Below are 26594 nucleotides of genomic sequence, written 5' to 3'. Positions count from 1 at the left end.
CTCCATTACATGCTTGTGGTTCCAAGCTTGGATACAGAAAAGTTATTCCCATGTCTGTCAGTTGAAAACACTATAAACAAATAAATAGCTGCATCCTATCTGGTAGTCTCTGCTGATGTTTTTTTCAGTGTTAATTAATCCTTTATAAACAGCCCAGGAGGATATTTCTCATCCTGCCTTTAGGAGGCTGAGACATCACGAAGCTTCTCTGTAAATCTGAGCTAAGGGGAGCGGCTCGATGTGGAGTCATGTGAAAGCCTCGTTCGCTGTTTGAGTCACCGGTGTCTCCAAGCAGCTGACTACTGACAGCTGCTCGGAGACTCATTACGCTGTAGATTTATATTTTGCGAACTGCCCTCAAAATGACCCAATTTTCCACCACGTCCATCTTCAGACTTCATTAACATTACTCGGGAAATGCATACAGTAACTCAATAATGAAGTCAAATATCCTCTACAGCCAACCTGATGAACGCGACTTAAACCAGTGTTCTCAGTTTTCTTTTTCAGTTTTCGCCGTCGCAAACAGAAAAAAATTAAACTAAACAACTTGTCACAGACACTCTGCTCTGTCTGCTCTGTCTCTCTTCAGATATCACACTTAAACACTAAAAGCTCCAAGATATGAGTTTTATAATAAAATGAGGATTGCTGCAATTCAATTCAGTTTTATTTACATATTGCCAAAAATACACCAAAAATAGTCACCTCGAGGGGCTTTATATTGTAAGGTAAAAACCCTACAATAATACAGGGGAAACCCCAACAATCATACCACCCCCTATGAGCAAGCGCTTGGTGACAGTGGGAAGGAAAAACTCCCTTTTAATAGGAAGAAACCTCCAACCAGAACCAGGCTTAGGGAGGGTCACCCATCTGCCACGACCAGTTGGGGAATTCAGGAGAGAGGATGAAAAACACATTGTGGAAGAGAGTCAGAGATTAATAATAACTAATGATTAAATGTAGAGTTGTGTATAAAACACATAGTGAGTGTAAAAGGTGAGTGAAGAAGAAACACTCATCATGGGAAGTCCCACAGCAGCCGCGGCCTTTTGCAGCATTAGTAAGTAACTATATGCTTTATCAAAAAGAAAAAGTGTTTAAGTCTAATTTTAAAAGTAGAGAAGGTTCCTGTTTACTAAATTTAAACTGGGAGTTGGTTCTACACAACAGGGACTGAAGGCCCTGCCTCCCATTCTACTTTTAAATATCCTGTCCGTACTCTCACTGCAGCCTCTTGGATCAACTGAAGACTTTTCAGGAAGCACTTATATTTATGTGACATTTAGATTTCATAGAAATAATTACCACCCATTTAATACACTTTAATGCTGACATGTAGACAAATACAAACTTTTCTTATAAAAATTGTGTCTGCTTGGCCTGTTGGTAGCACTGTTGAAAATGAAACGTCATTCCTTAACTACACTCAACTTCCAAACTGCTGTTCATTCACACCTATCTCTGTCCCAAACAGGACATTAAGGAGTTGATGAAGACCGACAGGCCAGACTGGCAGAGCGTCATGCAGTACGTCTCCCAGATCTACAAGTACTTTGAGACCTGATGGGTATGTAGGAGGAGCTGGAGCCTGATGAAGGGTTTTTCTGTCCCATTTTGTGAGCCCTACAACCTCTTTTGAGACCGGGCTGATGATGCCACGTTACCCCTGCTCCTGCTCGACACTGGAGACGTGACCGAGGAATTCTGTTATTTAAAGCTGCCAAATCCACAGTCGCTGCTCACGTGTTCAGACAGAGACTGGAGTCACTTTTCAGAGACTTTCAGCATCAACCAAGCATTTGATCCACAGACACACTGATTATGCTGAAAGACACTATTGAAGCTATGTAGCAGTTGACAACACAGTTTACAGAGACTTGACAAGTGATCCAATTTCTTTTCTTCCCTCTGTACAAAAATCAATGCGTCGTTAATGCTTGTTCATTTTTCAGATGCTGGCTGCCTCTCATCATTAGGTACAAGGTGTTTTTTGTTTTTTAGTAATACTGGCTGCCAGGAGACAACTGCCCAGTTTTAGAGAACTACAAAGTCTGCACTAAGTGGCTGTAGGGGTGGTGGCAGATCATGGCCTGTTATGTTTGGATATTTTTTTGCATTTGTTTTTGCTTTTTTCCATGCCCTGGCTTCTTTTCTTTTTATTCTCTAGTGTAAGCTTAGTGTTAAAAGCTACTTTGTTAGGGTTAGGAAAAATTGTAGTTTGGGTTCAGATGTTCTCCTTCAAAAACATAACATTGAAAAATGATGAGTATGGGGTAGTAGCTGTGTCTTTTTGACGCTATAACCGGGTGCATCGAGCCCTGTTGCCAAAGGGACACCTTGCATAACTGCAGGGCCGTGCAGAGAGGTTTAAAGGGGCGGGTGCTCAAAGTTAAAAAGGGGAACATTGAACCAGGCTGAATAACAACAACACACATTCATCAAGAATCTAATATGGGCAACAAGGCAAAGCAAACGTAGCCGATGTTTTACCTGATGGGTACAATGTTGCTGTTGAGGGGTTGCTGCTGCTCCTGCTGCTGATAGTGCTGGAAGGCAGGGCTGTGTTGATCTGAGACTGTAGACATTAAAAAGTCCATAGGAGAGATGGTAGCTGATTAAACAAGTGTCATGAGATAATAACAAAATGCAAAGATTGGGGACAGCACTTGGAACCATAAGGCAACAAAAACTGTTAGAAATAATTTAGGTTCTGCCTGTAAATCACTCTTTGCTTCTCTTCTTCCTTCCATCCCATCATTTCATATATCACTCTCCACTTGCTGTCTATGTGAGAACAAGGCACAACTTGCTTTTGCAATAAACTATAATCTAATTATCCACACCTAACAACTCTTGCACTTAATCTATAATAAAATGATGACAGAAAAATGTTATAGCCCTGCCTTTAGTAGCCTCACACAGCTCCTACTGTTTCCTCCTCATGTCCTTTCCAGGCATGTCTGGACAATGTTATATCATGAGTAATATATATATATATATATATATATATATATATATATATTTTTTTTTTTTTTAAATCCGTCTAAATAAAACACACACATCCACGCACACACAGTGACATTTTAGACCTCCTTCAGAATACTGTATATACTATGGGCATCACGGTGCTGATCCAGAATCCTTGCATTATTTTTTATTACTAGAGCTACAATAATAAAGCAATGAGGAGGGGGAAGTAATAAATATGAAATAATGTATTTATGATGATTCCATTTGTTTCACTATCCACTCTGTGCAGGGCAAAGCTTATTACATTTTTAAACTGTAGAGATACAATAATCTTACTGCTGTAAAATCCAAATTTTGTCTTATTTAAAATATACATCTAATATAATCTGCTTCTTAATGTATGTTCTTTAAGATACAGCGTGTGTTTTTTAAAATTTTATAATAATGCATAATTATGTGGACATGCATATTAGATCGTTTTTTAGTGAAATATAAGCCCTCCAGAAAGGCAGGAAAAGCCCGGAAACTCACTTTAAAACTAAATATGTTCCCTAAAACGGTGGACAGAGCTACAGACCCATGACAGCCTTACCCAGTGAGCTAGCAGCTATGACCAGCAGTACTTGTGCAGTTAATAAAAGGACAGGTGTGTTCGTCGCGCTGTTGCACACACAGCACGCTCATTTGTTTCAGTTCGTCAGTTGCAACAAGACAGCTTACCAACGTGTACGTAATAAGCTAATACTCCTGGGTGCTATACACTACAGTGTACGCTGTACACCTACTTACTTTGACGTTTGACAGAACGGGCCTATCCAACAGCCCTGCAACGTGAGAGCTCGTCTCTAACTCAGTGAAAAAGTAGATGATTTTTCCTTTCCTTTCTTACACTTATGCTACCTGCTAATTATCAGCGTTGTTTGTGTGCCAACTGACCGTTAAAAAAAGTGCCAAATTTTCACAGCCAATGCTCTGCTCGTACGAGGACCATCTATGCATGATTTAAGTGTGACCTTTCTGCCTAGGTGCACAGCGTGACGTCTCCTTTCTGTCAACATACTGTTACTAGCAAACCCGTCTAAAACCAGCTTTTGGTAAACTGGCTGAAACGTCGCTCACGCCTTATTCCGAGTGTTTTTAAAGAGTTGGGCTTTTCTTTGAGCCAAGCTTTGTGGCGCATAAAGCATTTTCAACTGATAAGTTTCAGTTTTTCCTTACAGAATGGACAAACAATAGTTGTAATGAAGTAACACTTAAAGAGTTCCTGAATAGTTTTCTTAAAAAAAAGTTTTATGAATACAGATTGATCGCTATTTGCTTTGTGTACAGTATTAAGCACTGCCTGACTTGAACCATCATGCTGTGTCCTCCTTCGGTCTCTTAATGCTTTCCATTAAAATTCTCTGAACTATGGTTACTGCAGCTGTTTGCGCAACAGGTTTGTATCTGTATTCTGCATGCTGAAGTACAAAAGAGAGCTTCTAAGAGCTGAGGACTCAACACTTTCTCTCTGGTATACAGGCAAGCCTCTGTTTGCAGATGCCCTAATGTTTTAACAGGTCAAATTGTTATTTATTTGGCAGACATACATACTACAGAGCGAGAACGTGGACAGATACAGTATGCAGCAGTTTTCTATTCTTACATGTCTGATGATATTGCTTAATAAAGGAATTTCAAGATTTTTTTTAAATCATTGTCAAGTTCAAGTTCTTTTTTTTTTTTCAGTAAAGCCTCCGTTTTAGTGAACCAGCCTTCACCCTGTGTTTTAAATGCGCTCCAGTGACCGCTGTGTTGCTATAAAGGTTTTAACTGCTTCCCCACTGCGCACATTAAAGTTTTGTGCCAGAGCCCACTTACATCAGGGTAAGTGGGAACTATCGGGACGCATTCCCTGCTTTCGACAACACGCCTTTTCTACGTTAAAATATTTCTGTGGGAGTCGTTTCCCATGAAGTATGGGGCTATTTAAATTTAACTGTCTGAATGCAGTAACTGATCGTTGTAACCCAGCTGTACATCCTTCCTCTAAGTAATATTTTCCCACAGCTGTCCCTGTGTGCATCCAAAAGGTAATCCTGACCTTAAGAGGATTACGCATGGATCAATAACAGACTCGACTCTGAAAGAGGGAAAACTTTACTTTGTCTGCACAGAAAGAAATCTCTCTCCTTTGCATATAAACTATGACTTCATCGCACGGGTTGACGTAAAGAAAATGAGCAACTCTAGTTCTGAGTTTGATTTCTGTGCCGTCCCCGAACGCACTGATTGGAAACAGATGCGCGCGCATGCCATGCACGTAGGCAACCAAAAGCTATTCTTCCGTTAAACGTAATGCACGTGCAGCCCATCACTGAATGCGATTTAATTGGCGCGTAATTACGCACGACGGATTCTCCCGTTTGATTCCACTTTCATAACTGTAACTGCACGCGAGTATGCGTGCGTTTGAAGCGTGTGCGTTTGAGGCGTGGCTTTCAGTGACACAGAGCCCCCCCCCCCCCCCCCCCCCCACACACACACACACACACACCCCTCCTCCCTTCCCCTTTTTTCTTGCGTTTCTCACTCCTCTTGAAAACTACCATTGGGTCGGAAGTTGGGTGACACTCTGTCTGCGATACGAATCTACAGATGCCGCTTAAACGCTCTGCAGATCGCCCGATGTTGGTGTTATAAGAGCCAGAGACGATGAAAAGGTTCATTAAGGTGGGTAAAAATGTTAATTGTGTTGACTTTTTTAAAATGATTGCAACAGGCAGGAGGATAAGTTCCTGATGTGTGGAGAAAAAAGTAATCCTTTCTTTTCTACAGATGGCTGATTTTGCAGTTCGCACGTGTGGAATATTTTTGGATTACTTCAGAAAGACTTGTTTTCTCCCCTGGGACTAGAATCGGTGTTGTGGGTGACCGTCTCCTCTGCCAACAGCCTGCAGCTTTCAGTCCTTTTCCCCCCACACTTTGCTGAGATGATTACGTTCTTTTACATCGTGATTGAAGTAGTGATCGCTGTTCTTTCCGTTTTCGGCAACGTACTGGTGTGCTGGGCTGTTGCGATCAACACCACTCTGAAGAACGCCACCAACTATTTTCTGGTATCTCTGGCTGTGGCTGATATTCTCGTCGGGTGCCTCGCCATCCCCTTTGCCATAACCATCAGCATCGGCATACCCCTGGACTTTTATGGATGTCTCTTCCTTGCCTGTTTTGTCCTGGTGCTCACTCAGAGTTCCATCTTTAGTCTTCTGGCTATTGCAATTGATAGATATCTAGCCGTTAAAATCCCTCTCAGGTGAGTGTTCATTTTGTCTGTCAGATTAATCAAGAAAGAAAGAAAGTTAGTTTTACAGCTGGGATCCCTGCCTGAACAAATCAGTGTGAAGACACTGAAACATCAGACCAGAATAATGATTCATTAAGGCTTTATTTACTTTTAAGTTCTTCAGGCAGTATTTCCTAACAGGAATGGTACATGTGTTTAATGCGCCCTGGAAGTTTGATATTTTATTCACATACTTGCTTTCATTCTCCCATATCTTCATAAAAGAGCTGAAAGTAAGTGCCCTCAACTATGCCATGTAGAAAAAGAGAAGCAAAGATCAGTATCAGCTCCGTGACCTTGTGATTCAGTTTCTTGCTGAGCTCATTGCCCCGTGTAAGAATAGCTTGGTTAAAGCCTAAGTCTGGAATGATAATCAGATGGCTTTAACAAACACTTTGAACTGACCCTTTTCACCCTGGGTTACATAATCTTAAGGTTGTCGAGTCAATGCCACCTTTCTGCATGCGCTTGGTTTCAAATCTGCATCATCTGAGTGTTTGGTCCTGTTCCTTTAGCTGATCCCCAGCTGATGTTTCCATCTGAAACCCCGCAGCTCGTGAAAAATGCAAAGATAAGTCATGCAAATGTATGATGTGACACATCAGGCGAAGCTGTGAGATCAATACCTGCCAGAGTGTGTCACTTCTCCTGAACTTCATGGCAAGGCCGCTAAGCTCCACAGCGCAGCCCCTGAAAGTGCCTGCAGTCCACATGAGGAAAAACGTAGAGATGAGCTGCCAGCAGGGACAAGAGCGCTGCTGCCTGACATTTCTTCGAATAGGAAAAAAGCAACAAAAAAAACCCCAAACAAGCTTTATTATCAGATGGGGATTGTCTCTGTGCTGGTGGTGGTGTTCTTAGCGTTTCACCTTGTTAGTGAGTTAGACAACAAGCAGTGTAGTGACTGTTGTGAGAAGTGGATGTTGTTTTTGCTGCAAGGCTGTGTGACTGAAATGTGCTGTCATTTCCATTATACTCAGATGCTGGCAAGAAAGGACAGTTTGACACTAGTCTGGGATGAAAGTTGTCTGCCACTAACCTTGTGAAACCCCCCTTCTGTGCTTCTATTTTCACCCTACAGATGGAAAATGACATTTATCATGTTTTACATCCTCATAGAGAAATAGGACTTTGACTGCCTTTGAACTTCCAGCAGCTCCATACGTTCCCTGTGAACAGTGCTCTCCATGACTTTCATAGATTGAGCTTGAACTGAAATGTACATACTGTACTTTTCATAATAAGATCAATGTGCGTTTGCCAAGCTCACATTGTCCATACACTTGTGTGTGTGAGTTTGGTCAGTCTGACAGCCCCTGAGGACGAAATTCTAACTCAGATAAAAGTGTTTTTGCAGATGTTTTTTTTTGGAAGTGAAAGGCCAGCAGCAGATGTTTTAAGCCCCACGAGATAACAGAGCTGCACACCCACTCAATGCCCGCCTCAAGCCCCCGGCTTCCCTGTTTGTCATTATAAGAAAAAGACCCTCTGGCTATTTTGTCCCTCTGTCCTGTAGGTTTCAAATGAAAACAAACAAACAAAAACAAAACAAAACTTTATGCACATCATTGAGCTCAAACTATGATCCCCACCCACGGCGGCAGGACAGCCCCCACTGTGGTCTGTGAATGCAAGCCCCCTCTCGCCTCGGGCTGCTGATTTTAAACTGATCATGTTTCATAAAGTTAATGGAGCGTTCCTTGTCTTGGTTCCAGCACATGTGTATGTTTACTGGGTGTGGTAAAGTGTTGGTGTTGTTGTAAATCCAGCTTTAGTTATGTTACAAATGATGAAAAATGCATGGCTGCATTAGGGGCTGAAGAACCAGGAAAGGCTCTTTTGATGGCTGGAGTTCAAACAGCTGATCCATATTTATGGATTGTACTCATGGAGAATGATGGGAAAACAGGGTGTAGATGGAAAAAATGCTTAAAGATGCAGGCATTCAAAGAGGGATGGAGCACTCTCTGAATTTAATGAAGGATGAGTTATGCACAACAAATGCAAGTGAGTCAGTGAGTCCCGAAATGGATCAACTGTAGAGTCTGGAAAAACCATCAACACTGGTTGAATTGCAGAAAGATTCTCAGACTATGGTTTGAAGAAGAGTGTGTCTCAGTCTGATTTAAGACTAATGTGGCATCTGTGGCTCATCTCAAACGATCAAAATCTGATGTTTATCTCACCACAAGAGCAACAGCACTTACGCACAAGGACCGATTAGTGCAACATGAACAACATTTGGTAAATACACATATTAGAGTTGGGTGATAAGCTGGATACCACGCTGGTGTCTGTGTGCTGAAACTGCAGCTGGGAGAAAGTGAAAGCGAACTGGCTCAGTCCCGAAGCAACAAAACCTGCCCGCCGGCACCTCTGAAGCAAACTAATTAACCTGCTAGATCTCATTTGTTTAATCTGTGTGAAACAGGGAAATACAACACGTGGCTCAAGCTGTACACTTAACTCACAGATATGAGTGTTGTCAGCTTATTCTCTAAGGGAATACCGTTAATTACCAAAATGTTCCCCTGCTCTTTTAGCAATGTTTCAATCTTCTTTTGGTGACTCACCAAATAGTATCTGCACTTTACCGTTTCATGGGTGTGAAATAAAGGCACCCCAACATAAAAGGTCATGTTTCAAAAAATAGACATGGAGGGAAGTATCGCTTTAGTTGTGAGTCAGCAAAGTGCAGGAAATACGGTGCTGAGTCAATCTTCCCAATGAAGCTTTACAGAGAGGTTACATCTGCGGGATAACGACTCAGCGATTATGTCTTTATTGGAGTGAAAACTCTTTACAGATTCAAATCTGTTTACCTTATCTGCTAATTATGTAATGGAGATGCTCTGTACACACCATTCGTCATGCAAATGCCGCACAGCCCTGTTTGCATGTATGGTGGCAATCTGACTGAAGTTTAAAAATCTCCTGTTTTCTGCTGTGAACAACCCACCTCTTAGATTGTTTTTGAAGCTGGGCTACAGACACAGCCATACATTTAGCTGGGTATTGTTAGTTTAGACTGTGTGTGTATGTGTAGGTTTGTGTAGTCTGGTATAGGCCAGTGGCCCCAGGGCGGAAGCACATTGACAGGGATGAGAGGAGAGATGTATGGAAAATGGGCCGGGGAGTGTGTGTGTGTGTGTGTGTGTGTGTGTGTGTGTGGGCGGGGGGGAGCACAACACAGATAGATGCCACCATGCTGTCGTCATGCCAAAGCTAATCCGTTCAGCCAGTCGCTGCTTCCACACAGAGAAAGAGAGAGTGGGAAGTGATGTCCAGGAGATGGACCCTCTGGGAAATGGACCCTGTCCTGCCTGCTGTACTTTGCGATTAACACTCGGAGGGAGCAGCGGATGGAGAGGAACATGGGAGAGTGGCGGTGGAAGTGAGAGTAGGAGTACAGGTCATCGTGCGCTCTGAAGCTTCCTCTCCTCCCTCTTTGGCCAGAATGCTGTATTATTCATGGACCTCAGGGCACCCGCTCATCACTCTGCAGGGAGTCCAGGATGCAGACAGCGCTGCCGCACCATTGATGAATAACTGATTGTTCAGACTGGAGCCCGAGCGTTAGTGAGGCTGCTGTAGGTTCAGAAAGAAAAACAAATCTGTTCACAGTATGCTACGAAATAAATAGGGCAACTGTCAATTAACTTTCTAGCACCAAACTTTTTAGCAGTGGTGAAAAGGCCACACCATTGTCTGCCCAGCTACATGTGCAGGAGAGAGTTCTGAGGCTTGTGGGAATATCAGCTGACCATTAGCCAACCAGTAGTTGTAGATGACTACGAAGTATTACAACACAGGACTTCTTTTTCCTCCAAACACCCACTGTTAGGTAGACTGAACTAGTGATTAAGAAAGTGTGCTGTTACATTAACATGACTTTAATTTTACTAGCAAACTCCCTAAGGGAAGCCGCATGTATTGCAAGCTGAGCATACTTCCTCATCATGTCTATCTTTACAGCCTGTGGTCGGATGGCACCGCTGTTATTTTTACAGTGGTTCGGAAGTCTTGAATCACCCTTTATTTCTTTACATTTTGGAGGGGAAATGGTTACAGGGATTTACCAAAACGTGCAAACCTACACGAAAATACAGAATAAATGTCAAAAACAGAGTTTGTACAATTCCAACAAGCCTGAAAGTCAATATTTGATATGATCAGCTTTATCCTTTAACACAGCCTGAACTCTCTTAGCTCCACCCTGTCAAGATGACTTCACACTGCTTCAATAACATTGAGGTCCGGGCTCTGGGGAGCCCAATCCATAACTGATGGTGCTCGTCTGTGTGTTTTTCCACTGCCCACAACGGAGAGAGCTTCACTTTTTAGCTGATAACTCTTTGGGAATCACCTTGTTGGTGCAAAAATACTATTTTATGCAAGCCAAATACTTGAAAAAGAAATTGGAACAAATGATTTTTGCGACAGGTTAAATTGTAAATGGCCTGTATTTATATAGCACTTTACCAGTCCCTAAGGACCCAAAAGCGCTTTACATATCCAGTCATCCACCCATTCACACACTGGTGATGGCAAGCTACATTGTTGTTAGTGACAAAGTGCCTGAAGGCACAATTTATAATTGCCTCCTTACTAAGTGCCTTTAGTAAGGAGTAAATACCTTTTTTATTCTTCTTAAAGGTCAATGTTGAGCATCTTAACAAACAAAAACAACTAAATAAACATTCCTCAGGACTCAACTGAAAATGAGTGAAAAAGCTGCCAATGTCCAAAGGAAAACTTCTCTGTTGCTCAAAACCACTTGAAAAAAGTTTGCTTGGAACCAAATATTTAAATAATTGAGGGGTGGTTCAGGATTTTTGCACAGTACTCTGAATCCCATAAAGAGACCAGGGTGATCATGGAAGACACATAATTAAGTCCACAATTTGTAAAGGCTTGCTTTACATAGCCAGTGGGCCATGCAAAGAGTGGTGAGAAACAAAAAACACATAAAGCATGCTAGTGACCGTTTTTGCCACGACGTACCAGAATATCAGCTTCAGTGCTCTCTGGAAACAGTTCTCTGGACGTTTACTGGAGGGATGAATGCAGTTTCTCCAAAAGATAAGCCCTCCTTTGGTGCTCGGATGGTGGTGGTGAAGGAGAGTGCTGTCTCATGTGTAGTCCTAAATGTCCTACAGGCATTTAATTCCCATAAAATGTAATGACTGTGAAGACCCCAGTGTATGAGTCACATCAGACCATGCAGTGACCACCCCCCCCCCCCCATGCCCTATGGATACAACAGACCACTCCCATCAGGGTAGAAATGTTGCATCACAGGGTAAAGGTGATTACTCAGAATAACTTCATATTGATTTGCAGTGACCCTAACCCTCTGAAGGGACTAGCAGACCTAAACCACACCCCCACAGTAAAGCGAAGACAAAAGATCCTCTCACCATACAGACAGGGATGCATCGTTTCGATCTAAAATATCCCTCCGCTGTGGATTTTGCTTCTCTCCTGCCCATTTTGGCCTTGAAAAGATCTCTTTTTAAAGCACTGGACTATTGTTGAGCTGCAGTTAAGTACTAAGACTTTGACTCTGTAACTGTCTGTTGATGATGACCTCCTGAACTGGCAAATGTGAAAGCTCATATCTGCTTCAGATGACCTGTGAGAACAATGTGAGTGATGGGGCCAGACACTAGGTGAACGTGTCCCCCCTGAAACAACACGACCATTTCCTCAATTTGTCTCCCTCACTGGCTATTTGTGGCCCTTTGTTAGTGCGTGTTAGCATCTGCACGGACCTTCCTTTCACCATTGGCTGCTTACAGTGTGTCTGGTTGGTTCAGGCATCCAGGATGTGAGAGCCTAATGGGATGCGAGGACAGTGAAAAGCAGAGCAGAAAAGGTGGCGGTCAGCTCAGGAGGCCGCAAACATCACTGTGTTCAGGAAATGGGACAGAAAAAAAATGGAGAATGAAGAAAACTGGGAACTTTGCAGGGGATTAACACCTGAACCATGTTCAGTAGTTTATTTGGAGTGTATAAGCTGAATGAAGCGTAAGTGAAATTGCAGCTAGGGTGTAGTTGCCATTTGTCAGGCATCTTGTGTGCACACTACTCAGACAGAACCCTCAATTACATCAGTGAGAGCACTCCTGAAGCAGACTACTTCCTGTTGTGCCTCACATGTGAGAAAGGACAACTTTAAGCAGCTTCCCGGACCAATTTTCCCCACACTGTCCACAGACAGTCCATGTGCGGCAACAGCATGGTTAACAGATCATTTCTCACATGCACAATTTGATTTATCAATAATATATATCAGTAATGGCTTACTAATATAAAGTTAATGTTTATTTTTAAAAAGGGCTTATTAGTCATTGACTAATGATTAGCTCATTATTAGCTAATGGCTTAAGAATGACCTTTAAGTTCTCATTATCATACAGCGCGTTGCAGAAAAAAAGTCACATTTTAAGTTATGATATATTGTGGTCATGTACTGCGCAGCAGGCGAGGTCACATGGATTTTCTGTGACACCCCCACCTGTGTTTTTGTGTGTGTGTGTGAGTGGAAGGGGGGTTGTCAGTATGTGTGTGAGTCATTACCACACACTCGCTTGAATCACTTTGAGGAAACAGCAAATTGTGCTTCAAGCGCATCTCACATGATGGGGACAAAAACGGGAAGACGGGAGTGACTCAACCGCGCATTTGTGATGCACGGCCTCACACACATGCAGTTATTCATTTCATATCCACAAGCCACGAAGACGGTTGTATGAGAAACACACATTATCTTGTTGTCAGCTCAAGACTGATTTAAATAATAATAAAATCGGCACCATTTCAAACGTCTGTCACTTTAGTGGTCTGCTGGTGCAGCCTGTGAAACAGCATCCGAGCGCAAACACGTGAACAGGCTTAAGTTTAGTTTCGGTTTTGTACTCGTGGAATTAATTTAAGCACAGCTGTGTGTGAGAAACACTCAGAGATAGCAGCAGACTCAATGCTTTCACTCTGAAGCCGACAATGTGCTCCTGATCAACGCGCACCGCCGCAGTTACGCTGCGCTTCTGTACAACACCGAGAGGATATGGAAAGGCTCTGACTGTTTATCTTTTTTTGTCTTGTTTACAGTGGTGTCATTTTAGAGTAGAATCTGAGCTGTGGTTTCCACTAGTCACACACCATCACTGCAAATTCAAACAAGATGACAGGATGTACTGGGATTAGAAAGGTCCTCATCAGGATGTACAAAATCAATAAAAAACAAACAAAGATGCATTTATGTATCTTTGATTCACTTTCACTGCTGTATATAAAGTAATGCAAGTGGTCTCAAATTAAATTGTAATGCATCTGTTGTAATAATAATCTACTACTACAGAATAAATACCAAGTTGGAGACCATTCTACTGCATTGATGAGTTCTTGTAGGGAATTGATTTTGAATTGGTTTTAACAACCACTAATCATCACTAAACCAAACATCTGTGCGCGCACACACACACACGTGTATATATATAAATAAATACATTTTGGAGCTTTATACAAAACCAACGCTGAAAACCAGTAAAGCTTAAGTTGGTTTTCTTTTACATTTTTGCTTATATGCATATTTAAACCTTTTATTTTGTTGGTGTGGTTGTACATTGCGGATTTCCACTGCAAGTAAGACAAAAGTTTACTATTCTCTACCAGTTTTTCCCCTTTGTTGTGTCCCAATTCTTCTTGGGGGATGCATAATTTTAAGTCTTCTTAAATAAACAACACCAACAATAAACAGCTAGGTTGTTAATATTGTTAAGAACACTATATATGAGGTGTGTGTTTGTGCAGGTAATCCCTGTGACCGAAAAGCTCTTACTTCAGATTGCTCTAAGCCAGGGGTGCCCAATCCCGGTCCTCGAGAGCTACCGTCCTGCAGCTTTTAGATGCATCCTTGTTCCCACACACCCGAATCAAATGAATGGCTTGTTATCAGGACTTTGCCAAACATGATGGCATGCTGAAGAGGTAATCAAACCATTTGATTCAGCTGTGTTGGAGTAGGGATGCATCTAAAAGCTGCAGGATAGTAGCTCTCGAGGACTGGGATTGGGCAGCCCTGCTCTAAGCACTTGACTTCTATGTCAGTAAGACTGTATATTGCGAATACAGTCGCCTTAAATAACCAGCTCTGGTGGTGAGCATCTACCAATCCTCAGCTGGCAAGTGAAGGGATCCAGCTGTGGATGAACTGTGGGGTTGTAATAAGATAAATACAGATTGTTTTTAACTGTGAATCACACACAGCTGCAGTAAAAGAATAATAATGTCCCTTTAAGTGTGATATTTGTGCAAAACCTCAGTCAGTAATCTCTGCTGTGTTTTGTCCAGGTACAAGGAGCTGATGACGGGTAAAACTGCCAGAGAGATCATTGCTATTTTATGGATTCTCTCCTTTATTATTGGCCTCATCCCATTCTTTGGATGGAACTTGAAGTCTAAGAAATGTGGTAACAACAGCTCTGACACAAGCAGCACTATGAACGCTAGCATCACAGCAGCGCCGAGTGCCACGGGGGACTTGCCACGGAGCTGCAAGCTCACGTGCTTGTTTGAGAGCGTGGTAGACATGCATTACATGGTGTACTTTAATTTCTTTGTCTGCGTGCTGCTGCCACTGCTCATCATGCTGGGCATCTACCTGAAGATATTCAACGTGGCCAGGAAGCAACTGAGGCAGATCGAGCTGAAATGCGTGGGCAACGGCGACAGCCAAAATCACGGGTTGCTGCAGAAGGAAATCCGAGCTGCCAAATCCCTCTCCATCATCGTGGGACTGTTTGCCATTTGCTGGCTGCCTGTCCACATCCTCAACTGTGTCACGCTGTTTTACCAGAAGCTACAGCTGGAGGTCGTCATGTACGTGGCCATCATTCTGTCTCACGCCAACTCTGCAGTAAACCCCATCATCTATGCTTACCGAATCAGGGACTTCAGGGTCACATTCCGCAAGATCCTGAGCCCCTTTACATGCAAAAAGGAGAAGTCCCTCAGCTCCAATGGCAGCAAACGCAACAAAGACCAAATCAACATGACCATCGACCCTCTGCTATAGGGAACCGTACAGGAGTATTATCTGTGTCAATTGTTGTTTTAGTCTTGACTTTCCCAGTTTTCTAATGTTTACAGAACAATGGTATGATATGTAAAGATGTCAAACGCGCCTTGAATGTGGACATTTAATTATGAACAGTGCAAAGTATCAGGGGCCAAGCAATGATATGTTTCATAGCAAGTTTTACAAATCTTTTCTATTGTGAAGGATACACACACACACACACACACGTGGTCCACAGGTGCGCATTCGCTGTCAAAATAGAAGATGCGCACCAAATAAGAAATTGGAACGCGTGTTTGCATCCATATAAAAGGCACTGTGTTTGTCCGCTACAGTGGGATTTTTTATTTTTATTCATATATATATATATATATATATATATATATATGGACATTATTAACATGTCCATATATAAAGCTAACTGGATTTGTTGGACTGTGAATGGGATCCAAACTAAGAAAAATTACTGCTTATCATCTTTATGTTGGATTATCATTTTGAATCCAACATAATGTTACAACTGCAAACACTCCTCTTTACTGCCATTATATTTTATATTGTCAACATTCAGTGCCACTGTTTATTAACTTATTTATTACAAAAATATATATCTTTGAGAATGTAAAGTTCAAAAAACAAACAAACTTGTGTGGCTACATCTGTACTTGTGGACCTAAAAGGTACAGTATGTCCGTGGTTACTTTTGGCTTGTGAACCTTTAAAAGTTGAGCTCACACTCTTACTTATCACACCTTAGTATGCAGACAGATTGTTTTTATAGTTTTTATTTAATTATAGGAGGAGCTAAAAAAAAAGTAACTTTCATATCAATTCAAAATTAGAGTCAGATAACAAATGTAACATCTGTATGAAGCAGAAATGTTCTCAATGTTGTCTGCTGCTCAACTGCTCAACTCAACTAAGTGCCAGTGTTTGCAGGTGTTCTTGTGAGTGTGTGTGTGTGTGTGCGCGTGCGCAAGCAGAAGAGCTCGGCAGTGCAGAGATGGAAGAAAAATGCACTTTTCTGCTTTGTGGAAGTTATGGTAACTGATTTAAAAAACAAAAACAACAAAACAGGGAGAAATGGAAAAATTAAAACAACATTTTTTCTTCCACATGAATCACGATTCATAGCCACAGGGTCTTTTTGGGGAGAGGGGCAAAAATTAGCTCTACTCCAGTGGCTATTATACTGAGTAAGCACTTTCTGGCTCCTAGAAGTCGTAGTTAGAGGACCACTTGGAATTACCAGGATTTCTGCATTGATTACTTGCAGGGTTTAGTTTCTGTAGCCAATGTGAAAATTCCAGATAAACACAGATGTTAATAATGTCCATAGACTCTTGGCCCATAAGTGTTACTGGATACCCAAGTTGTCTAGTGTTTGATATCCATTATCCAACTTTAATTTGGTGTTACTCCCAGTTTCTTCTTTTTTTTTTCCTGCAGGGAAGAGACGAGCAACACTTTGGAATTTCCTGTGCGTATCTCTGAGACTTTTTTGATTGAATCTCTTTTTTTTGGGGGGGGGGGATTTTCAAAGTCCTATAACCCACACCCTCTCATCTCCTTAACTGGAGAACCTTTGTCTTCAAGTAACTTTTAGAGTAGTTGTGAGCACAGAAGTGCAGTTAGGTTTTCCGCCCTGGCACTGTGAGCGATGAAAGTACAGTCATTTCTTTGTAACCACTTTATTCAGATTCTGTGCATCTATATTTGTGACCTAGATAAAGATCAGACCATGTTTCATGGAGAATCGATATAGAAATCCTTGTAATTCCAAAGGATTCACCAACCTTGTCTTGCAGCTGCAGAAAAATAGCACAATTTGATTTGAGCGAAGGCAGACCCATTAATATGATGCAGTTCAACACAACACGTGTGGTTGTGCTCTGCATGATTTACATTTTCAAATGCTCAGGAAGAGGAATAACTGATTGCACCCTTCATGGAAACATTGCATCTGTGCAAAGCTGCTTTCTATTGAGCCACATGATGACATACTGTAGATACTGTAGCAGACCTGAAAGCCAAGTCAAACTTGATTCTTCAGATCATTGCAATTTGATTTATTATTCTGTATCCAAGCAATTAAAGGCATAAAGCATCACTGCTTTGATTTATTTGGGAATAAATGAATGTGACTTGCCTCAGGAGTACAGCTGACAATGCCCTCCCCCACATAGACAGTCTCAGCTGGAATCCCGAGGCCCTCTTAGTGAAGCCAGTCGTCAAGACTGCACCGACATTAGCTTTTTAATTTAAGTAAACATGGCCATTTTAACTGAGTCTAACTGAAGTAAAAAAAAGAAAAAAAGAATAAAGGATAGGGTAACACTAGAGAAATAATTTGTTACACACTCTCAGTGGTGCTCATAGTGCAGCAAACCTCACAGAAGTGTTGCTGTAACTTTCAAAGCTCAGCATATACAAGAGCATGTAAGATTAACCAGAGCACAGCGGTTTTATTTGAATTCTCACACCTTGAGTGAAAATGAGCAGGTGTTTTGGTCAACAGAGACCCATCACTACACAAATGCACTGACATTTCTGATCATTTCCTGTTAGCTGTGCTTCACTGGTGGTGTCGAACCACGTTTTGTTGATGTTAAAACAAGCGTAGCGTCTGCCTCCAGTGCTTCATTATCTCCCCCACTTCATTTGCTTTTGTGTGTAGTGATCCACCTCTGACTAAATTCAAGGGCTAAAATACAGGAGTGTGCAGCGTTTAGTACATTCCAATGGAGACATCTACACTGTAAATGCACTGTAACGTTGTATTACTGTCTATGTTGACTGATGTGTGTAAAAAAAGAAAAAAAAAGAAAAAAAGTACTGTAGGTGTTCAGCTTTTCTCAGCCAGCTATCGATGTCAAACTATTGCCTTCTTTTTCAAGTTCAACAGTAAGTCGAAATAAGTTGACTGAATTCAACATTCCTGCCTTTCATTTCGAAGTACCTGTCTGTCAGAGTTGCTACTAATCAGGAAAAACTTCCTCTGTGGTCAAGCTGATGTTCAAGTTTTCCAGAGGCCATTCTTTGGTTTCTCCAACAAAACTGCTAACTGATATTGCTATTTAACATGATAAAAGCTGTATGTATGGTGAACTATTTTGTTAATAAAGGCAATGTTTATATTGTTAAACGCCAGCTTTTTCCCCCCCAAGGTTAAAATTGCAAACCATGTGACAGTCTAAATTTCCCACACTGGAAAGCTTCTTAAGTGCTTTCAGTATGAAGATGCTGCCTCATGAACTGACAGTTTCAGATAAAAGGAGACCAAATATAGAGCAGTCCATATTCAGCAAACAGATGTTATTTCCTTGAAAACAGATTAAGAACTCTTCCAAAAGAAAAGATGAATAGAACAACATCTGTGGTCTTTCAGAGAGACATAACAGCGTTCCCTGCTGTGTCATGAATGTCACTACACTGGCTTCTATCCAGGATGCTCGGTGCTCCGGCGCATGCCTCTGCAGGGCCAGGTGTGTCGATCTACCTGCAGTCACGGGTCCATCGTCCCACTGAGCAGCAGGGACATCTGCTGATCAGATACGCTTTCCTGCTGAGTCGCAGCCATAGCCTGACTCAGGTACACAGCCAGGATATGTTTGCACTGAAAGAAAAGATCGCAGACACAGATTCATTAGATTAACAGCAGAGCTGGTGTGATTAATGAGACGGATATGAAGCTGTAATGACATGCCAGTAATTTAAATTCAAACATCTCATGTATACACCAGACTAGAAAGGAGCAGTTTAGTTTGGCTCTAACCTGTTGGGCAGGGATAGCTCAGTAGAGTGGTGACCCCATGATTGGAAGGTCGGGGGTTCGATTCCCCTGAGGTACCCCTGAGCAAGGTACCGTCCCTACACACTGCTCCCCGGGCGCCCAGTGGCTGCCCACTGCTTCACTAAGTGAATGGGTTAAATGCAGAGAGGAATTTCCCCACGGGGATCTAAATATTCCAATGAACTATTGTATAATACACTGAGCGTATTAGTCAGTAACTTAGAATATCTATATCTAATTAAAAATGTTCATAAATGGAGACACATGGAGAGCAGTTATGATAAAGAGGATTTTATTTGTGTGTGGACGTTTGTGTACAAAATAAGCAGTAATTCCAGTAGCGTAATGTTTGCTGAATAATAAGAAGCTCTGCAGCTCTCAGGATCTGTGAACGTGTTCATTAGCCCCTCTTATTATCAGTATAAGTTACTCATTGATTTGTTTTCCTCTTCAGCCTACTGCGTAGGGCTGGGCCATACAGTGTTGGGAAGGTTACTTTTAAAATGTATTCCATTACAGAATACATGCCCCAAAATGTATTCTGTAATGTATTCCGTTACGTTACTCAATGACAGTAACGTATTCTGAATACTTTGGATTACTTAATATATTATCATGCTTTTTACAACAACGTGAATGTACTATTGCTGTGTGATTTATTACTATTACTGAAGGTCCGCGACTCCGAACTGTAGTAAAGGGACCTCTGACTAATACGGCGGGGTCGCTGTCGGCTCATAGCCGAAAAATAGCTTTACTTTGTTGTGTGGGTCAACTTTTCTTGCGAGAGACAGAGAGAGGCGTTGAAAGACTGCTCCAACGGAACTTATTGTTTTCGGAGGAAAACACGAACACGGTGTACAGTCGAGTCTTAATAGCTTACTTACAACTGGGCTCGTCAGACACTCTTCTTGGCTGCAGTGGTTATTATTATATTTACATGCTTCCAGCTCCCGTTTTTGCTCGATGACAACTCGTACCTTTCCACTCCCCTTTTTCTCCCTCCTCGCGCTCACAGACACATAACGTGTGTGGCAGTCCATTCTCCCTGCAACACGGACTACACTGCCCATGATGCTACATTCTTTAGAGCTATGCTTGTAGCATTCTGCCTGTTAGCTTAGCACAACAACAACAACAACAACGAAAAGGCGCTCTCTCACCCAGGAAACACACAGTCGCAGAGAGAGAGAGAGAGCGTCGCCCTGTAACCATGGCAACCGTAACGCTGCCGCCTGGAACAACAGAACGTAGCTGTCAAACAAAACCCAAACAGTCCTGACCCGCGACAACATGAAACAGGAAAGTACCGCAGTGTAATCCATTTATTTCAACAAAGTAACTGTATTCTGAATACCACCTTTTTAAACGGTAACTGTAACGGAATACAGTTACTCATATTTTGTATTTTAAATACGTAACGGCGGTACATGTATTCCGTTACTCCCCAACACTGGGGCCATATCATAGCTTTCATGGTATAATGTTGGACAACAATAAGAAAATGAAATATCGCGATAGAATATGGGTAAAACGCGCATGCGCAATGCCTTTGTTTTCATACGCACATGGCGGAAAAAGCATGGCGGCGACGGAGAATGAGAAGGGCGAAGGCGGAACGTTGAATGAAACGGATGAATCAGAATTGGTTTGTAAAAATGCTGCAACTTCAGGTTGCTGGTTTGGCTTTCGTCCGTCAGACACACAACAAAGCAGTATTTTTGGTAGCGCATGCTAGCGGGCCATCGTTATTACGGTGTTTTTTAGAAAATACAGCACGCTTAAAATCAATCCTTTGATTTTTCTGAAAATCGACAGTGCCCCTTATGATCCCGTGTGCCTTATGTATGAATTCTGGTTGCGTTTACTGACCTCGAAACGATGTTATGTGGTACACGGCGCTTGAAAATCTGTCAAATGTTTCAGTACGACTTTGCTAAGCTACAAAGCCGCACCGCTTGATGGACTGTCGGAGCATTACGACTATCGTAGGCAGGAGCCTCGCGGAGTGATACTTACTGTGCTTCAACATAATATTACCGTATTGTGTACGAATAACTTCTTTTTAAGTTTTGTGGATATTATACATGGTTATGCTGAGGATATGTCGGCCAATTTCCACTGGAAATGCCTTTTGGTTAAACTGTCAGCAAGGAATTTGCATTTCCACTGTTACATTTTTATATAACTTTAATGCACATAAAAAACAGCTGCTTGTTTAAGTGAAAATACATTGATGGTTGGGGTTTTTTTGCACTAATAAAGTTGTGGAGTTGTAAAGTATTTTGTCTAGTGTCAATTATATCGTCAGTTATATAGTTATTGCAAATTTTCAAATGTATATCGTGATAAATACTTTTAGTCATATCGCCCTGCTCTACTACTGCGTGCACTGCAGATCAGCTTCACCTGCACATTAGTCTGTCTGTGGATTTTTTTCCCATCCAATTCCTTAAAAAAGGAGGTTAAAAATGACCTTAAATTCTAAATCTGCAAAAGCAGAGAAGTTTATTTGGTAGCCTCTCCTGTGAACTGTTTACTAGCACGTGGCTATGGCAGGTGAGCTCCTTTATATGTCCACCGACCTATACTTGTCAGAGCAGTACTACCTCATCTGTCTTCTTGTGGTCATGCTGGAATCTGCAGAGCACGGGAATGAATGAAATAGCTCTAGTGAGGCAGGGCTACACCCTGCATGCGTCTCATTTTTGACTTTGGGATTGTGAGAGTTCTTTAAAATGAACGTGTCCACCATTTCGCTTCACATTTGGACCGACACAAACTCGTCTCCGCCGTCATCTAACTGGACGAAGAGTTTGATGAGCATTTACATTTTTCAGGAGGAAAGATATCAATGGCGCTGACGTGCTCATGAGGAGTCTCTATGGTCTGTTGCAGCTCTCTGTTTCTCACACCGATTTTAGCAGCGTCCTCCAGGGAACGGCCTAATGGTCAGAGGACGAGCGAAGATCGTTTACTTGCAGATATTTGGAGCCAAAACAGCTAGCTGGAGCGATGGGAGGTAGACGCCCATCAGTGACCAGACAAAAACAAGTCCTGACCACATCTGTCACACACATGTCACACACATTTCAACATGGGCTTTGTCTTGCTTGAGTTGGCAAAGATTTTCCACTTAGATCATGCTTGAATGACAAGACACAACTGTGTGTGTGTGTAAATATACTACTTTATATAATGGAAATGTCCCCCTCACGTTCCAAAATATGTAAAGGTTTGGTGTGGTTAGCCACTGCTCTGGGGGTTTCACCTCTGGGGCTATAAATACTACTACTACTACTCAAGCCCCTGACAGCTGGAGGACTACCATTTGAAGACTGCAAGGAGCAACCAGGTCGGGAAAATACAACAAACTCCTATGAGTGCTTTTCAGAAAACAAAACACAACAACCTAGGCAATCAAATACAAAGCATTAGAACCCTTTGTAGTGAAGACACCAATTATGTGCAAAGCAGAAAAACCTCAATAGCAACATGTCGTATAGCTTTCTCTTGTTATTGATATAATAGCAGCAAGTATCAACACTCTTAATAAAACATGTCATCCAAGTGCTCTTAGGCAATTCCCATGCTAACTTGACTTGGTGGTGTTTCTGAAATGGATATGAGAAGGTGAAGAGGAAATAACAGAGAAGAAAACAAGGCAGCAAATAAATTATCTAAACGGACATACAATTAAAAACTACTAACATAAACAGCACGCACCCACAACACTGCACTACAAATAAACATAACTATTTTACTTCCTCATCATTTATAGGAATACTGTGATGTAAAGAGCTCAGCTGATCGTTGGTTTGTGAAAGCACCCTTATCACAGGCAGTGTAATCTTTATCTGAAAAATAAAACAAACACTAAATGCAGCTACAAAAAGAAAATGCACTTTAATCAGCTTTTTTTTTTCGCTTTAAAACTATCATTGGCAAGTACACAGATACATCTGTGTAGCACTTATATTTAAACGATATTCTCTCTCCACTCCCCACATCTACCCAACTAAAAACCTTTAGTGCAACACGACATATGGTCTGTATGAGACTTACCACCAGGCCGTCATTTCTACGTAGCACACTGTAGGCAAAGGCTGGACATGGGCAGTAGTGGCAGGACAAGAAGCAAGTGTACAAACGTCCCGAACCTCCCGTTACCTGAAAGATATTAATGCAAAACATACTTAAATATGTGTTTACTGACCTCAAATGAAATAAATGTCACTTGCAGAGGTATCATTTGTTGTTTATGAGGGGGATTCTGAAATTAAATCTGACTACAGTACTGCAGAGGCAGTTGTGTAGATGAGAAGTGGAGAAAAAAAGCATGCAATGGAATGAAGGAAAACAAGTTGTTTCCCCAAATGATTCTCTACGAGTTCAGGCATAGCTGGCCGAGTTGTGGATATTACAGACGTAATCTTGTTCCATATGGATCTTTCCCTCCTTTTTATATCTATCTATCTATCTATCTATCTATCTAAATTTAAGATTGAGAAATATTTTGTTCTAAAACCTTAAAAAAAACAAAACAAATGTAGCTATGATGTAGACCAGCAAACAAACAAACCGTCTTTCCTAGTGTTCATATGATTACCTCAACCAAGGAGGTTATGCTTTTGGTGCTGTGCATGGTGTGAGTGTGTCTTTAAAACCTTTGAGACTACCGAACCAGTGGAGGAGAGAAGAAGAGATTGCTACGACAGATGAACAGTACCTGAAAGTCATGTCCTTAAGAAATAGGAAAAACAAAACAAAACAGCAAAGAGCGGACACAGAACCTGAGAGATGCATCTGAACCTTTTGTTTGACCCATCTACCCTCTTAGACAAGGCCTCATCAGAAATGGTCTTAGTGGAAGAGTGGCTATCAAGAAGCCATTGCTAAGGAAGGAAAACTGAGAGAAAGGGCTGAGATATGACAAAGTACACAAGAGCTGGACTGAAAATCAGTGGCAGTGAGTCTGATGGAGCCCTTTGAGTACTCTATATAAGAACCAGTCCACGTACCATTGTGGCCAAGCGTATATAAAGAGCTGACCAGTTTTTCATCTCTCTCACAAGCTCCCGGACTTACAGATTTCTAATGTTCTGCTCACTCACCCAAGCACACACCTCCCCACAGATTTACTGATCAGTTTGTAAACAACATAGTTGATGCATATCTTACTTGTGTGGAAGGTAGAGCCACTTGTAACACTGAAGACTAGTTACAGAACTCATAGGAAAGCTTGCCTTTAAGGCTCTGTTGAAGAATAGAGGTGATCAAAACACATATTTACCTTCAAGCAGATTAAGACTGTACAAGCTTTTGCCTTGTATACTGCATTTCTATGTATGTTTGCACATGTTTCAATTTCTGTATTTCCCATTTTGCTAGCAAATTAAAGAAATGAGGGGGGGGGGGGGGGGGGGACTCAACACTTTTGCAGAGCATTGCACTTCATAGACCGCATGCCGGCAAATTGAGAGGAATATAATGGTGTAAACTATTCTTTAGCTTCTACCAACTACATGATTTCTCATTAGTTATTTAGATAAGTAATAAATAATGCATTTTTAAAAAACCTGGGTGGGATGCCTAATGGCCTTGGCTGACTGAAGCTGCTCATGATGTCAGCATTCGCTCCCAGCTACAGACAGTGATTTAGGTGCCGTCCTCATACACATGACACACGAGGACATTAAGTCGGTGGATTAGCTTGACACTTCACAATAACTAATGCTTGCCAAGATGGCAGAGCAGGCTCCATTATTCTCCAAAGCTTCAATGAATTACCTTTGCCTCTGACCTACAAAAGCAAAAACACCTCATTTATTCAATGTGACACTTCATTATTTAAAAAAAAAAAAAAAAGGCACAAAAGAGACAATTACATAGACTCACAACACCTCACTAAAGATGTACTTTCCACACCAAGATGAGGACAGAAGCTGTAAAACTGTGACCACATGGACAAGGACCACTACAGTTTCTAAAGAGCCAAGTTTAAAATCAGCTCACACCAGCTTTTTTTGTTTTCATGAGGCTCTGCTGCAGTTCTCACCACAAAGCTAGTGGCAAGTATCATCAAAAGACACCAAACTGCGCTTGCACTGCTTGGCAGGCATCGAAGTTTCTTCAAAAAAGAAAAAAACGCTATACATCAGCGTCTCTCTGTTACTCACTGCAGTTGGACTCAGCAGAGTTCTGGCTTCATCTCTTCTACAAGCAGTGGCTCCCATGAGAGTATTTGCCATTAACGTGAGCCAGAGGAGCAGGAACTAGGGCAGCTCTCCGTTCCACGCCACAAACTTTGGGGAAATTTATAGTGGGAAGTCATTAAGATACGCTACCCCTGTGTCTGTATGCCAACATGCTGTATATGTGCATTATCAGTCAACCCTGACTGGGTGCATTTATTCTGACTTACAAAACACAGACCTGGAGATTCTCATGTGTAATGATGAATTACTTTAAGAACCAAAAAGCCTTCATGTTAATGCTACAAAGACTTATGTTTTACATTCCATTAAGAAGAATGGTTTAGCTTATAACTAATGGCACTTCAGAGAGGATTAAATAAACCCTCCTTACAGCCAGTCACACATCTCAGCAGGCCATGTCACCACCACCACCTTAAACTGAAACCTTAAAACATGACCTGAACTGGATATTTGATAGATAATTAAATAACTTACAGACAACATTTCATATTGTCACCTTGAACTGTGAGAAGCTGTAATAACTTTCTATTTCCCCACTATATTAATGACAGTTGACTCAAAAACATTTATTTTAAGTTTCAGTACTTCTAAGACTTCACCACTCACAAATTCTCTTTCCAAAAAAACAAAACGGTGGTACATTTCTTATCAAAAGGTCATTTGACTTTAAGAATGAGATAAGACTGTAAAGAAAAATTGCACTGAAATGCCAAGTTCTCATGGGTTATTCATAAGGTGACAAAATAACCACCACAACACGAGAAACTCCGTCCAACAGAAACAAATTATTAGTAGGAAATGACAAAAATGGCCGAATCTGTTCATTTATCATCTTCTTTCCATTGAACACACGCATCACTGCACTTCCAGTAAATGCATTTCTTTCCCAAATAAGATTATTTTTGTAATGTGGTGAGAGACGGCTGCTCCCTCCTCTTCCCGCCTTACAGGAAATTGGCATAAATGCTTGACATGTGGATGACTAATTGCAGAAAAGCCAGAAAATGAGCTAAAGCTCCAACTCCCAGTGATAGCATATACTTCCTGAAGATGCTCCAGTCTGGTCAAAATCACAGGGCCTCAAGTCCAACCTTGAACGTTATTTCATCACTTAACCTTTGATCCTCACAGCAGTAACTTCACCTCCTTTTTTATTTCTCATTAGAAATCAGGGACCTGCTTTGATTCATTTTAGCTGGG

The 26594-nt window shown here is 41.6% G+C and overlaps 3 protein-coding genes across 7 annotated transcripts in view; 2 read left to right on the top strand and 1 right to left on the bottom strand.

The window, feature by feature from the left end:
* specc1 (sperm antigen with calponin homology and coiled-coil domains 1) overlaps nucleotides 1-2865 on the top strand; it is a 78146-nt gene extending 75281 nt beyond the window's left edge. For all 5 annotated transcript variants that reach the window (XM_085288434.1, XM_085288431.1, XM_085288432.1 and 2 more), the window contains one exon: nucleotides 1481-2865. In XM_085288434.1, coding sequence (XP_085144560.1) covers nucleotides 1481-1570 — 90 coding nt within the window. In that variant the 3' untranslated portion in view covers nucleotides 1571-2865. The remainder of the gene's footprint in view (nucleotides 1-1480) is intronic.
* Nucleotides 2866-5553: 2688 nt separating this feature from the next.
* On the top strand, nucleotides 5554-18528 carry adora2b (adenosine A2b receptor). The gene is made up of 3 exons (XM_085288421.1): nucleotides 5554-5688; nucleotides 5794-6271; nucleotides 14657-18528. Exons 2-3 carry the CDS (start codon nucleotides 5949-5951, stop codon nucleotides 15378-15380), a joined length of 1047 nt encoding a protein of 348 aa, XP_085144547.1. The 5' UTR covers nucleotides 5554-5688; nucleotides 5794-5948; the 3' UTR covers nucleotides 15381-18528.
* Nucleotides 16184-26594, bottom strand: part of zswim7 (zinc finger, SWIM-type containing 7) — a 35674-nt gene continuing 25263 nt past the window's right edge. Inside the window, exons 4-5 of the mRNA XM_085288427.1 lie at nucleotides 23242-23346; nucleotides 16184-18999 (exon numbers count right to left, since the gene is read on the bottom strand). Of these exons, the coding sequence (XP_085144553.1) occupies nucleotides 18889-18999; nucleotides 23242-23346 (216 nt within the window). The 3' untranslated portion in view covers nucleotides 16184-18888. The remainder of the gene's footprint in view (nucleotides 19000-23241; nucleotides 23347-26594) is intronic.

Source organism: Mchenga conophoros, linkage group LG10, assembly GCF_057382185.1.
Source record: "Mchenga conophoros isolate Kocher_MC1m ecotype Shallow Benthic linkage group LG10, M_conophoros_male_GT1.1, whole genome shotgun sequence".
In the NCBI taxonomy this organism is placed as follows: domain Eukaryota; kingdom Metazoa; phylum Chordata; class Actinopteri; order Cichliformes; family Cichlidae; genus Mchenga; species Mchenga conophoros.
This window is presented reverse-complemented; position numbering and strand designations above follow the sequence as displayed.